Source organism: Schistocerca serialis, chromosome 2 (assembly GCF_023864345.2).
Source record: "Schistocerca serialis cubense isolate TAMUIC-IGC-003099 chromosome 2, iqSchSeri2.2, whole genome shotgun sequence".
Classification (NCBI taxonomy): domain Eukaryota; kingdom Metazoa; phylum Arthropoda; class Insecta; order Orthoptera; family Acrididae; genus Schistocerca; species Schistocerca serialis.
The window spans coordinates 854,398,366-854,410,518 of record NC_064639.1 but is presented as its reverse complement, the minus strand read 5'-3'; the positions used below and the strand labels follow the sequence as shown (position 1 = coordinate 854,410,518).

Sequence of the window (12,153 nt, the reverse complement as noted above, 5' to 3'; positions counted from 1 at the left end):
CTATTAGTCCACCTCCTCCTTCACACCCTTTCTGTCCACCTCCTCCACCCCACCCCCACCACTCTCTGTCCATCTTCTCCTGCTCCTCTTCCTATCCATCTTCTCCTCTCGCTCTCTCTGTATCTGCTCCCCCCCCCCTTTAGTTCACCTGCCCCTACCCCTGTGTCCATGCACTTCTCCCCCCACCCTGTTCGTCTCGTCCTCTTTCCTTTTTCTGTCCCGCTCCAACTTTTCCCTTTCTCTGTCCATTTCCTCCTCTCCCTTACTTTGTTCCTCTCATTTTTCCTCTCTTTCTGCCCATCTCTTCCTCCCCCTGCTTCTGTGCATCCCTTCCTCTTCCCTTTCTCTCCCCTCATCTCGCCACTCTCTATCCATTTCCCCCTTTCCTTCTCTATGTTCATCTCCTACTTCCCCCCCCCCCAATCTCCTCCTTCCCCTCCGCTGTCGGTCCATCTTCTCCAACCTCATCTCTCCCCGCGTTATCACACTCACCCCAATAAGAGGCTAGCGGTTCTTACCACCATAGTATTTATTTTCTAGATTTTAACTATCATGTATACCAAATTTGGTTGAAATCGTTACAGGGGGTTTAAGATGAGCTTTTTACCTACGTATTAGCCCGAGTACGCACATCTCAAATATATATCAGATATATTTCACATATATTTAACAGATTTTACGCGAATTTATACACATATTTTATCTGTTTCTCTAGCGAATTTCATCCTGCAGTTTCATCTTCACACAGCTCAATGTTTGTGTGGTTGTATCTTCTGAACTATATGCTGTTCAATGAAATAATTTTGCAGATACCACCAGTGGTATATGTGCCTACAGTCTGCGAAATTTGCTGTGAATAGAATTAGTAGTAAAGAAGTCGTAAATTAAAATGTCTTGCATGATGAAGTTGTTTTTCACGCATCTCAGTAATTGACGTCATAACTCCTGAACTACATGTCGTACAATGATATGTTTCTATAGATTTTCCATAGATACATTCAGTGACACTTGTGCATACTGTCTGCTAAAACAGTAGTTAATATCATTAATAGCAACGAATTAATAAATTTAAACGTCATGCATGATGCGGCAGATTATCACGCGTGTTTTTGACATCACGGCTCCTGAACTATTTGCCGTACAGTGACATAATTTGGCTGCTACACTCAGTGGTATATTTGAGTACTGTCTGCAAAATTGTCACGAATACTGTTAGTAGAAGAGAAGTAACAAAACTTCATGCTTCATGTGGTAGATTTACTCCATGAACAGCGAAAATGTCGTAAGTGATAAACTTTTTTCCTTTCATCATTTTGAGAAGGTTTCTAGAGAGTATAAGTTTCGTAAAGGTTTGAAATTATGTGTACAATTTGTTGCAAGTCACTAAGTGCTCTTGTTCTCAAATACTGGATGACTAAAGTATGGTCATTCGCGCGTCGCTGGCTACACTGCTTTCTCGCCCTCCGTCCCACCCCTTCGACAGGCAGGTTTTTCTTATCCCTACAGTGATTCTTTTCAGACGGCAGATATGTGTACCAAGTTTGATTGAAATAGGTCCAGTGCAACATACATACATTCACATATACATACTTACATCCATTTTTATAATATGTGTGGATGTACAGGCACTACAGTAATAATCATGCTCAATGTAAAACATGTTGTTGTTGTTGTGGTCTTCAGTTCTGAGACTGGTTTGATGCAGTTCTCCATGCTATTTTATCCTGTGCAAGCTTCTTCATCTCCCAGTACGTACTGCAACCTACATCCTTCTGAATCTCCTTAGTGTATTCATCTCTTGGTCTCCCTCTACGATTTTTACCCTCCACGCTGCCCTCCATTGCTAAATTTGTGATCCCTTGATGCCTCAGAACATGTCCTACCAACCGATCCCTTCTTCTAGTCAAGTTGTGGCACAAACTCCTCAAAATGGTTCAAATGACTCTGAGCACTATGGGACTTAAATTCTGAGGTCATCAGTCCCCTAGAACGTAGATCTACTTAAACCTAACTAACCAAAGGACAGCACACACATCCATACCCGAGGCAGGATTCGAACCTGCGACCGTAGCGGTCGCGCGGTTCCAGACTGTAGCGCCTAGAACCGCTCGGCCACACCGGCCGGCTTAGTAGATTTGTTGCATCTTCTGAGTGTTCAGCCAATAACACGCAGGCTTTGGTTCGATTGAATAAAATCGGGGAGAGGCTACAACCCTGTCTCACTCCCTTCCCAACCACTGCTTCCCTTTCATGCCCCTCGACTGTTATAGCTGCCATCTGGTTTCTGTACAAATTGCAAATAGCCTTACGCTCCCTGTATTTTACCCCTACCACCTTCAGAATTTGAAAGAGAGTATTCCATTCAACATTGTCAAAAGCTTTTTCTAAGTCTACAAATGCTAGAAACGTAGGTTTGCCTTTCCTTAATCTTTCTTCTAAGATAAGTCGTAGGGTCAGTATTGCTTCACATGTTCCAATATTTCTACGGAATCCAAACTGATCTTCCCCGAGGTCGGCTTCTACCAGATTTCCATTCGTCTGTAAAGAATTCGTGCTAGTATTTTGGAGCTGTGGCTTACTAAACTGATAGTTCGGTAATTTTCACATCTGTCAACATCTGCTTTCTTTGAGATTGGAATTATTATATTCTTCTTGAAGTCTGTATGTACATATAAAACGCCTCTGTTACCCATTATCAGTCTCTGTCTCGAAAAATAATAAGAAAATTACGGTGAACAAGAACTTTAAAAAAATATTTACAATGTTAACCGGTAATGCTAACAGATGGCACTGTTTAAACAGCTGGAGCTTGTAGGCGACGTTAATTAACGTTGAAATATTTACATATTGATATCTCTTGTTGACGTTTCTTGTTTACACTCACTCCACTGTGGGCTTTTTGTTCGTGGCTGTGTACACTGCAGCGTCTGTTCATAGGTTTACACGGAAAACAATGCTCAGAAAGTAACAGTAATCGTCAGATGAAGTTACGTCAAATCAACAGCTGAACAATGTTAGAGAACTAGAAACGATGTAGTACTGTACCAACATGACAAATGTCGCTGAAGTCTGAAGGCACATTGAAAAGTGAGAAAAGAAATCTGCAGCAATTAAATGAGACTAGCAGACAAGACAGCAACATTTTCAAAGGGTACTGAATGGGTAAGAAGAAAGGATACCAAAGTTGCTGAGTGGAGCAGATTAAATTTATCCATGAAAGAAGAGGCTTACAAAGTTCGAGCGTTTCTTGTGAATCGTAGTATGGGACGCTTACAAGGTGGGATTTACAGAAGAGCTAGAAAGATCCAACGATGAGGAGCACATTTCGTCTCCGAATAGTACAGCAACGGTGAGAGCGCTACGGAGATCCTCAACGAACTCCAGCGGCAGACGCTACAAGAGAGGCATTGCGCATCAGGGTGGGGTTAACTTTTGAAGTTCTTAAGAGAGTCCGTTCCGAGAAGAGTCGGGCAACATATTATTTTCTCCTACATACAAGTCGCGAAATGGCTACGACGAGAAAATCTTAGGTAGAACTCAAGTAGAGGTTTACCGGCAGTGGTGCTTCCCATGCACCATTCACTAACCGAACGGAAAGGAAGCAGATTATAATGGTGCCATGAACACTCTCCGCCAGATACCGTAACGTTACTTGTGAAGCGTAGTAGTTGACGTAGAAAGCCATTACACGAAAGAATCCTTGAATATAAACAGAAGGATAGCATAAGTTATAACTATAGAAAACATTCTAATAACAACGATGAATAACCATTTAAAGTGTCCTATAAAATAAACTGTCTTTTAGAATAAAATGTGGCATTTTTTATAACGTTCATCCAACATTTCCATTAGTGTTATCTAAAACATGACTCCTCCGCTAATCCGAATAAGCAAGTCTCCCCATGACGTTACAGAACACTTATGGTGCGATAAGAAATACGATACCGCAGCTTTACTTATTTGTTCCTGTAGAAGCTTCTATAAAGTTTGAAGATCGTCAGTACCAACTTAAGTAACGTTAATGACTGCATAAGTAGTTTCCGAACGTACAATAAACTGTAATTTGACTTTAGATGTAGCTTCTGTCGTAAACAAACGTATCAATCAGCCACATAATAAATGAAACATTGCACTAGCGTATCAGCGTAATAAAAGTGCGTGACATGTATACATTATTGAAACGTGAGCTACAGAATTCCGAATAAAAGTGCATATAACTGTTAATTATGAGTATTTACTTGTATGGAACTAGAAAATATATAATACCTAGAGAATTTTTTTTTAATACAGGGAAGTTGCGGCATTCAAAATCCAGTCGAAAAAAGCGTAATGATGATCAATATATGAACAAATTACACCAATTCCTCTTGTGTAAAAATGAAAAATGCCGCTCGCATGAACCAAATTTTTAAAAAAAATGTATTGTAGCTGTATTTTTTTCAGGTAATTTAACCAACTGACCCGAAACTTAACCACCATTATAATGGTTAGCATAGCATATCTGTTGCCAGAACTAACAAAAAAGTTACAATGAAGCTGATAATTCATTATTTAAGACCTGATACAGTTAAAAATTAATTTAGATGAAGCATAAGAATCCTGGTGATATAACTAAAAATATTCTGCAAGCAGAATATTTCCCTGTTTTACACTGGTTTCAGTATACAACGATGGTTCTAAGAGGCACACCAGTGAAAAATAGAAGTTACTTCATCCAGGTTTCGAATTCCAACGATTCGGGTTATCTCGCAATGTGTAAAGATGAATAAAAGCCTTAATTCACCTCATAGATGACAATTACAAATTTTTACGCACCTCGTGACAATACACACACACACACACACACACACACACACACACACACATACATGTACATGACTCTTAGGAGAGGGGGGGGGGAAGAGAGAGAGAGAGAGAGAGAGAGAGAGAGAGAGAGAGAGAGAGAGGGAGAGAGAGAGAGAGAGAGAGAGAGCGTCGTATATACAATTTTGTTTTTGCAGTGTGTAGCGCAAGACAGCTCAAACAACAAATGCTCATCAAGGGTTTTCCAGCGAAGCCTATTGCCGACAGAGTGCGTCTGTCTGATTCCCATTACAAACAAAAACATTCTTCAAGCGGAATTTTATCTGTCCATTCGTCCAAACTAGTGTAGGCGATATTTATTTTACCGGTATGTTTTAACAAGGATAGTAGAACCTGAAGAATAAGCACTATCCTAGCAGCGACTGAGCAGCGCTGCTGCATGGCGGTAGCAATCAGCGCGATCAGGGCACTGCTCAGTCGCCGCTGGAATACTGGTTAGTGTTCGTGTTTTACTGTCTACATTAATACTGTCTACAATAATATCGTATATTGATAAAACGAATATCGCACTAGGCTAATTTGGAATTGCTCTGTCAACTGGGTACGGAAAATTGCGCTTTAATAATCATTTTGTTTGTTACGGGAAGCAAACCGACGCCTGCTATCGATAATGGCGTCGCATGAAACGCTTGGTGAACGTTATTTGTTATTCCTGACTCCAGCAACACACTGCAAATGCGAAATTGCTAATATCTGCCGAAACACCAGAGGAAATTCGACTTACAGCTCTTAGGAGGGACACGCTACGTTAAGTATATGCAGGGTGACAGTTATTGAACTACACGAGGTAAAATCGTCATAACTACTGAAGGGTTTGCGTTAGGATGTTCAAACTGCACGGTTGGCAGCGGGGCGTGTTGGGAATTAGTCTGCGTATACGCACGTGGCTTGTTGTTGTCGGCCATTTGCACTTGATGGGTTCGTCATTAAGCAAAATTGGCGCATTTGGGGGACTGAGAAGCCGCATTTCTCCACCCTCAACGGATGACTGTGTGGTGTGCAAAGTCCAGTCACAGAATAATCGGTGCGATATTCCTTGATGATACGGAGACTACCGAACGGTACTTGAAGGTTTTGGAAGGTGATCTTAACCCCGTTATCCTGCATTGGACAAGATGTGGTTCGTGCAAGACGGAGCTCGACCCCATCGAAGCAGAAAAGTGTTGGATGACCTGGAGGAGCACTTTGGGCCGCATTCTGGGTCTGGGGTAGCCAGAGGCCATTGGCATGGGCCTCGATTGGCCGCCATATTCTTCGGATCTGAACACAATGCGTTTTCTTTTTGTGCGGCTGTATTAAAGAGAAGTTCTATAGCAGTAACCCAAAAACCATTGCTGAGCTGAAAACAGCCGCCGGCCGGAGTGGCCGAGTGGTTCTAGGCGCTTCAGTCTGGAACCGCGCGACCGCTACGGTCGCAGGTTCGAATCCTGACTCGGGCATGGATGTGTGTGATGTCCTTAGGTTAGTTAGGTTTCAGTAGTTCTAAGTTCTAGGGTACTGATGACCTCAGATGTTAAGTCCCATAGTGCTCAGACCCATTTGAACCATTTGAAAACAACCATTCAGGAGGTCATCGACAGCGTCGATCTTCCCACTCGCCAGCGGGTCCTGCAGAATTTCGCTATCAGTCGGAGCCACATCATCGCCAATGATGGCGGGCTTATCGAACACGTCATAACGTAAATTTAAATATCTGTAGTGACGTTTACATGTTGAATAAAGTGTGTACACGCCGTAGTTTGAAACTAATTTACGTTTTTTTCATATAATTCAATAGTTGTCATCGACTGCCTGAAAAAAAAATACTGAGCACCCAGAAGGCAACGACGAAATGAAATTTCACGAATTCAGAAAGTGTGTGATGTTTTTTCAGTAATTACAAAATCGAGTCAAAGTTAAAAACAAATTGGCAGTATGAGCCCACTTATCAGTATGACATTGCACCCACTCTGGCCAAGAGGCAAGCACTGATTCAGTTGGGAATTGTGTCATAAAGCCACTGTGTTTTTTCCTGAGGCAAGCTGGGCCACAACTGTTGTAACCGGTCCTTGATATCCTCGACAGTGGCACTGGGACGGAATCGACGTCCGATCTTAGCCACACATGTTACGACGGTGACAGATCTGGTGACTTTGTTGGCCACGGGAGTATCTCAGTTTAACACAAACAGTTCATAGAGACAACTGCTGTGCGTGAACGAGCATTGCCTTGTTGAAAAATGGCACCATGATACTGCCGCATGAGTTGTAACACACGAGGACACAAAAAGTCCGTGACATACCATCGTGCGTCAAAGTTACCTCCATCAGCACCAGCCATGACCTGAAGTCAACCCCATGCTCCCCCACACCATGACGCCACCAGTAACACCACTGCACTGGCCCTCTCCCAAACAACGGATGAATGAGACCGTCCTGCATATCGCCACTGTACTCAAAGACGGTGGTCACCAGGCGAAGTGCTGAACTGAAATTCACCGCTGAACACAATACTACGTTATTCATCAGCACTCCTTGCTTGCTGGTCACGGCAGCACTCTGAACACAACGGTCTGTGTTGTGACATTAACGGCAGCCCAGGCGTGAGATGATAATTCCTTACACGGCTGCTGCTAGTCTTTGAACAAAGATATGGGATGACGCGAATTGCACGTCGATAACCTATTCTCGGATGACAGGCGCACAATGAAGGAGCTAAGACCTGCTTGGTACAGAATACTCCGATCCTCCGTTGTGGGGGTCAGACATGGTCGACCGGGACCTTGACGACGCGTGGCCTCACGTTTCCATGCAGTTCAATAACGGTCCACTGTCACATCCGAACACCCCACAAATCTGTATATTCGACCACCCGGCCAAATAAAGACCAACAACAAGGCCCCTTTCAAACTGTCTCAGGTGCGGATAGAGCTGTCTCAGAGAAGTACGAGGCGTCTCCGTATCCTTTACAGTGTTCGCTCAACAACTAGCGCTGTCCGCCTCGGTAGCTGTGCAGTCAGAGCGGTGGATTCCTAACTGATGGGTCCCGGGCTCGATTCCCGGCCGGGTCAGAGACTTTCTGCACTCGGAGACTAGGCGTTGTGCTGTCCTGATGCTCGTATCGTCATAACTGACATTCCACTCTTGAAATTGTTATATGGACACGACCCGGATGCCAGTTAAGACAAAAAATCTAACGCTGCTCACGCTGCTTATATACACTACTGGCCATTAAAATTGCTACACCACGAAGATGACGTGCTACAGACGCGAAATTTAACCGACAGGAAGAAGACGCTGTGATATGCAAATGATTAGCTTTTCAGAGCATTAACACAAGGTTGGCGCCGGTGGAGACACCTACAATGTGCTGATATGAGGAAAGTTTCCAACCGATTTCTCATACACAAACAGCAATTGACCGGAGTTGTCAGGTGAAACGTTGTTGTGATGCCTCGTGTAAGGAGGAGAAATGCGTATCATCACGTTTCCGACTTTAATAGAGGTCGGATTGTAGCCTATTGCGGTTTATCGAATCGCAACATTGCTGCTCGCGTTGGTCGAGATCCAATGACTGCTAGCAGAACATGGAATCGGTGGGTTCAGGAGGCTAATACGGAACGCCGTGCTCGATCTCAACGGCCTCGTATCACTAACAGTCGAGATGACAGGCATCTTATCCGCATGGCTGTAACGGAACGTGCAACCACGTCTCGATCCCTGAGTCAACAGATGGGGACGTTTGCAAGACAACAACCATCTGCACGAACAGTTCGACGACGTTTGCAGCAGCATGGACTATCAGCTCGGAGACCATGGCTGCGGTTACCCTTGACACTGTATCACAGACAGGAGCGCCTGCGACGGTGAACTCAACGACGAACCTGGGGGCGCGCATGGTAAAACGTCATTTTTTCAGATGAATCCAGGTTCTGTTTACAGCATCATGTTTGACGACATCGCGGTGAACGCACATTGGAAGCGTGTATTCGTCATCGCCATACTGGCGTATCACCCGGCGTGATGGTATGGGGTGCCATTGGTTACACGTCTCGGTCACCTCTTGTTCGCATTGATGGCACTTTGAACAGTGGACGTTACATTTCAGATGTGTTACGACCCGTGGCTCTACCCTTCAGTCGATCCTTGCGAAACCCTACATTTCAGCAGGAGAATGCACGACCGCATGTTGCAGGTCCTGTACGGGCCTTTCTGGATACAGAAAATGTTCGACTGCTGCCCTGGCCAGCACATTCTCCAGATCTCTCACCAAATGAAAACGTCTGGTCAATGGTGGCTGAGCAACTGGCTCGTCACAATACGCCAGTCACTACTCTCGATGAGCTGTGGTATCGTGTTGAAGCTGAATGGGCAGCTTACCTGTACACGCCATCCGAGCTCTGTTTGACTCAATGCCCAGGCGTACCAGGGTCGTTATTACGGCCAGAGGTGGTTGTTCTGGGTACTGATTTCTCAGGATCTATGCACCCAAATTGCGTGAAAATGTAATCACATATCAGTTCTAGTATAATATATTTGTCCAATGAATACCCGTTTCTGCGTGTAGCAGTTTTAATGGCCAGCAGTGTACCTGACCAGACCTGGCTACAAAACTGAACATGAACAACACAAACTCATACTGGTGGCCTTTCGACCTCACACACACAATTACAATCTAACGATTTAATACCCACCGATGGCGTGTTTTCTAAAAATATGCGAAGTTACATTGATATCAAACCATGTCTTCTGGGTGCTTCACTTTCTTTATCAGTTAGTGTATAAAGTACAGCTCATATTTCTAAAAGTGTCAATGCTCTTTGCCGACTATACTTACCTCAATACAACGAACTCCGCAAAAGACAGGAATGCACAGAAAGTGACAGACTTCCAGAAGGTAACCACCAGAGCCTTCATGAGGCTCGGCTTACGGTCACGAGTCTTGGACTTCTCCAGTTGTTTCTCCCAGTTTCTGCAATCAGAAACAAAGTTTGCTTAGACATCGTTCTCGTCGTCAAAAGTAAACATGGTTTGGCTGATAAATTCTGGTTGCTCGACTGTCTGCTATTGCCTCTCACGTAGGCTGCTCAGAAACAACAAGCTTATTTCTAGAATGAATCTTTCACTCTGTAGCAGAGTATGCACTTTTCTCAAACTTTCTGACAAATTACAACTGAGCGGTGGACCTGCATTCTATCCTGAAGTCTTGTATTTCTCTGGAGACATTCCTGCCTATTGAATTATACGGCTTATCTCGCAACCCATCCTCAGAGCGTTCATTTTAATAGTAGCCCTCATCTAATAGCTCTCCTGGAAGAAAGGAATGTTGGTTCCTTAAGTTGTGCAAGTTAGTTTCTGTGAACTCTACTCCAGTTTTGACATAGAGTAAGTTGAGTATGTACTACAGAAACGATCTCGAAAAGTATGATCTGTTTGCGAAATGCATGCTGGCCCGGCAGACAGTTTTAATTTGGCAGTAAGTTTCAAGCAGGCAAAATAGCCACATAAAAATTATCAATATCTTTCTTTCTCTCTTTCTTTTTCTTCGTTTAACACGAAATGAGAACACTTAGCAACTGAAATAAGACGTTCATAATTCATACTCAATAATTACTATTATTGTGTAACTTGTTACAGCAAAGTTGTTTCTCGTGATCTATATTTTGGTTATGTTATGTCACATCAGGAAAATTTACAGTTTGTAACTTACAAGTATTTATATTTTCTACGTCAGTAAGCCATGGTTAAATGAGTTTTCTTTGCAAACCTAACGTTTTGTCCCCTTCTACATGGGCTGGATAAACATATGGAAACACCGCGAGAAATGCATCTTTCAACATACAATAAATGCAAATGCTAGCCAAGGCTGCGAGTTGCGCTGTTGTATTCAACCACGAACGGCATCTGTGCAATGTCCTCAATACGTCGCAAGTGTCGATCATGGTCAGAACTGTGTTCTGCGTAGTCGCGAGTGTATTGTGTCGAAGCTAAGTGAATTCGAACGTGGGAAAATTGTTGGTGGTCTTATGGTGTGTGCACCCGTAACCAAGGGAGCACAAGTTTTTGATGATTCAAGAGGTACCTTATCGAAGGCAAACCTCAAAGTTTTTATTTCTTGAGGTTTGAGGTTTGCCGATGACATTGTAATTCTGTCAGAGACAGCAAAGGACTTAGAAGAGCCCTTGAACGGAATGTATAGTGTCTTGAAAGGAGGATATACGATGAACATCAACAAAAGCAAAACGAGGATAATGGAATGTAGTCGAATTAAGTCGGGTGATCCGGAGGGAATCAGATTAGGAAATGAGACACTTAAAGTAGTAAAGGAGTTTTGTTATTTAGGGAGCAAAATACACTCCTGGAAATTGAAATAAGAACACCGTGAATTCATTGTCCCAGGAAGGGGAAACTTTATTGACACATTCCTGGGGTCAGATACATCACATGATCACACTGACACAACCACAGGCACATAGACACAGGCAACAGAGCATGCACTATGTCGGCACTAGTACAGTGTATATCCACCTTTCGCAGCAATGCAGGCTGCTATTCTCCCATGGAGACGATCGTAGAGATGCTGGATGTAGTCCTGTGGAACGGCTTGCCATGCCATTTCCACCTGGCGCCTCAGTTGGACCAGCGTTCGTGCTGGACGTGCAGACCGCGTGAGACGACGCTTCATCCAGTCCCAAACATGCTCAATGGGGGTCAGATCCGGAGATCTTGCTGGCCAGGGTAGTTGACTTACACCTTCTAGAGCACGTTGGGTGGCACGGGATACATGCGGACGTGCATTGTCCTGTTGGAACAGCAAGTTCCCTTGCCGGTCTAGGAATGGTAGAACGATGGGTTCGATGACGGTTTGGATGTACCGTGCACTATTCAGTGTCCCCTCAACGATCACCAGTGGTGTACGGCCAGTGTAGGAGATCGCTCCCCACACCGTGATGCCGGGTGTTGGCCCTGTGTGCCTCGGTCGTATGCAGTCCTGATTGTGGCGCTCACCTGCACGGCACCAAACACGCATACGACCATCATTGGCACCAAGGCAGAAGCGACTCTCATCGCTGAAGACGACACGTCTCCATTCGTCCCTCCATTCACGCCTGTCGCGACACCACTGGAGGCGGGCTGCACGATGTTGGGGTGTGAGCGGAAGACGGCCTAACGGGGTGCGGGACCGTAGCCCAGCTTCATGGAGACGGTTGCGAATGGTCCTCGCCGATACCCCAGGAGCAACAGTGTCCCTAATTTGCTGGGAAGTGGCGGTGCGGTCCCCTACGGCACTGCGTAGGATCCTACGGCCTTG

General features: G+C 44.4%; 1 protein-coding gene across 1 annotated transcript in view; it reads right to left on the bottom strand.

Annotated features, from left to right (window-relative positions):
- The window catches only part of LOC126458156 (ATP-binding cassette sub-family C member 4-like), a 382,852-nt gene that overhangs the window by 287,757 nt on the left and 82,942 nt on the right, over positions 1-12,153 (bottom strand). Inside the window, exon 3 of the mRNA XM_050095019.1 lies at positions 9,679-9,813. Coding sequence (XP_049950976.1) covers positions 9,679-9,813 — 135 coding nt within the window. The remainder of the gene's footprint in view (positions 1-9,678; positions 9,814-12,153) is intronic.